Source organism: Cryptomeria japonica, chromosome 1 (assembly GCF_030272615.1).
Source record: "Cryptomeria japonica chromosome 1, Sugi_1.0, whole genome shotgun sequence".
Classification (NCBI taxonomy): Eukaryota; Viridiplantae; Streptophyta; class Pinopsida; order Cupressales; family Cupressaceae; genus Cryptomeria; species Cryptomeria japonica.
This window is the reverse complement of record NC_081405.1, coordinates 577388536-577391491: the sequence shown is the minus strand read 5'-3', so window position 1 is coordinate 577391491 and position 2956 is coordinate 577388536. Positions and strand designations below refer to the sequence as shown.

The 2956-nt window shown below is 39.0% G+C and overlaps 1 protein-coding gene across 1 annotated transcript; it reads right to left on the bottom strand.

Moving 5' to 3' along the window:
- Positions 1-1149: 1149 nt before the first annotated feature.
- Positions 1150-2506, bottom strand: LOC131028809 (17.6 kDa class I heat shock protein). Its single transcript, XM_057959160.2, has 2 exons — positions 1876-2506; positions 1150-1733 (listed from the first exon to the last, which is right to left on the bottom strand). The coding sequence occupies exon 1, from the start codon at positions 2260-2262 to the stop codon at positions 1909-1911; it is 354 nt and encodes a 117-aa protein (XP_057815143.2). The 5' UTR covers positions 2263-2506; the 3' UTR covers positions 1150-1733; positions 1876-1908.
- Between the last annotated feature and the right edge of the window lie 450 nt (positions 2507-2956).

Here is a 2956-nt window from a genome sequence, read left to right as displayed (position 1 = left end):
CTTAAGTTTACCTAGGAAATGCATTTCATAGTAGTTTGGGTATGAGACACTTGGGTATTTGTGCCACATTGGGATAGTGTGTGTAGGATAATTTCCAACTTTTATGGTGTTAATCTTGTTGTTACACTCCACATTCAGTGGGTGATCCACCTCATGTTGACTATTATATTATTTCTCTTACCTACCCACACCTATTTCCTACCTACCCTTGTTTCTTATTGAGCCACATGTCATGTTTGTGTGCTCACATATCCCTAGCCTTGCCTATATAAGCAAGCTCATCTACATTGTATAAAATGAAACAATTGATCATTTTATCTATTGATGAGAATACAATTTATTCTTATCCTATATTTTATCTCTCTATTGTACTTTTCACTGAGCTCTTGATCTTGGCAAAATCTCACAAACATCCCCCCATAAATTAATTGTCTAATTGTTTTTTATATCCCCCCATAAACTCAAAAGGATTGGTTCTGGCCTTAAGCCTTTTAGGTACCCATTTACAACAAATTTTGTTTCCCCTAATCACTTGGGTTTTCACAAGGATAAGGGTGTCATATTCTAAGCACTGCCAATGTTAATGCTTTTAACGTCACCACCATTGGCAGCATCAAGATGTGTTTTGGGAGCATTCACAGTCAGAACCCCGTTCTCCGGCTCTGATACAATGATAAAAACAACACAAACACAGAAATATAGAGGAGAAGAGACATGAGAGAAACCCATAAATGGGATCTAATGAACACAGGCCTAGTCTATTCTATAAATAGTCAAATACATATTTAATGTGTCGAAGACTCTAAAGAAGAGTTAGATGAAGATTTAATTACATGTGGACTGAAGTCTCTAGAAGTTACTGGTGTGCAAGAATTTTCTAGAAGACAGAAGTTTCTAGGAATGTCTAGAGGATAATAAATTTATCTGCCAATATCCCCCCATAAATTAATTATTGAACTGTTTTTGATATCCTCCCTAATCAAATTAGGATGGGTCCTAGTCTCAAGCCTTTTTAGGTACCCATTTACAACAAATTCTATTTCCACTAATCACTTTGGGTTTTCACAGTTTACCCTTAACCGATTTGCTACAAACTTCTCTTTTACAATAACTTTTGGGTTTTTAACCGGTTTGCCCATAACCATTTGGGTTTTCCACAATGTTACAATCACTTTGCATTTCATATTACTTTGGGTTTTTTACCCAAACAAGTGGTTTTGGCTTACCACAAACCATCACAAGAGACTCGGCACTAACATGATTCCAATGACCATCACAATGGGGAAACTTTCATCATGCGGAGTTTTTTTACTAAAATTATTGAGTCCATATAAAAAGAAATCCATCTACCGAGACACATGGGTAACCAGCCGCTGTGCTCGCCAATTCTACGGGAAATCTTTTCAGATACATGGTTCATCAATATATTAAACCAAACACTTTTGGGGTGTCGGGTACCACCGATCATGCACCCCCTTACATCAACACACTTGTTAACTTCACAAACAACACTGAACTATGTCAATTCTCACAATCTTCACAACTCGCAACACTAAGGGGATATCTTTGAACTCCAACAATCTTATTTGACATGACCACTTTTGACTGCAACATTGCCTTCGCATTTAGACAGACCAATTTTCTCAATACCGATCAGAACACTTTGCACATTTGATCAAAATACTTCATCTTCCAATAGCACTACTTCACCATCAGACCCTCACCAAATTAAGCTGCAAAAAGAAAAAACACCAGCCCCAATCTTTAACACCATCACTATCCTTGGCAATACACTAACTCTGTAAACTAGAGCACACTACACTATTTCAAAAATACTGGAACAGAAGATAAGGGTGTCCAAAACTATATAATTACAGAAATAATGAACAAGGATAAGGGTGTCATATTCTAAGCGCTGCCAATGTCAATGCTTTTAACGTCGCCGCCATTGCCAGCATCAGGATGTGTTTTGGGAGCATTCACAGTCAGAACCCCGTTCTCCAGCTTTGCAGAAATTCCGTCCACATTCACATTTTCAGGTAGATGGAATTGCCTCATAAACCGCCCACTCGACCGCTCCACACGATGCCACTGATCTGTCTTTTCCTCCTGTTCTTTGTGCCTCTTCCCGCTTATTCGCAGGGTATTCCTCTCCACCAAATCGATTTTCAAATCCTCCTTCCTCAATCCAGGCAAATCGGCTGTGAAGACATGAGCTTCAGGGGTTTCCTTCCAGTCGACCCTCGTGTTGGCTACAGCCATGGCGTCCCTTAGCTTCTAACAACAAACTACAAGCAGCTTTCAACACTCAATAGCACTAGCCTAATGATGCTCACACAACAAAAAGTTGAACCTCGCAGGTCATAGATCACATAACAAAGATTACAGAAATCAAGCAACACACTAGCTGCAAACTGGAATAGACACCCTATTATCACCTTCGGCTCTGATACCATGATAAAAACAGCAGAAATACAGATATACAGGAACAGGAGAAGAGACAGGAGAGAAACCCATAAATGGGCTCTGAGATTGTATTTCGAATACATTCAATTTATAGACTTATACATATTAAATGTTCTGGAAACTGTAGATTAGAGTTAGATGCAGCAATAATGGTAATAATGGTGGACAGGTGAAAGAAGTTTCTGGAATAACATCACGTGAAAAGCATGGATGTCTAGAAGCTTCCCTTGGTCTGTGCCTTCACTTGATCAGCAACAATTAATTTACCTTCCAACAGTTCTCATAGGAAAAATCAATCATACATTTGATGTGATGTGAAGTTTATCTTATGTATATGTTGGCCGAAGAGTAAGTGGTGGAAGAGAACGAATAGACCAAGGTGTTGTAGAGGTTGAGACCAGAACTTTAGAAGGAATCAAGGAGTCTCTCAAAAGTGTTGGCGTAGAGATTCAGACTCTCCATTGGAACACGAAGAAGAGGCTTCTGCCCA

Excerpts from the sequence above, each read along its gene's own strand:
- LOC131028809 (XM_057959160.2), bottom strand. The coding sequence starts at position 2,262 with ATGGCTGTAGCCAACACGAGGGTCGACTGGAAGGAAACCCCTGAAGCT.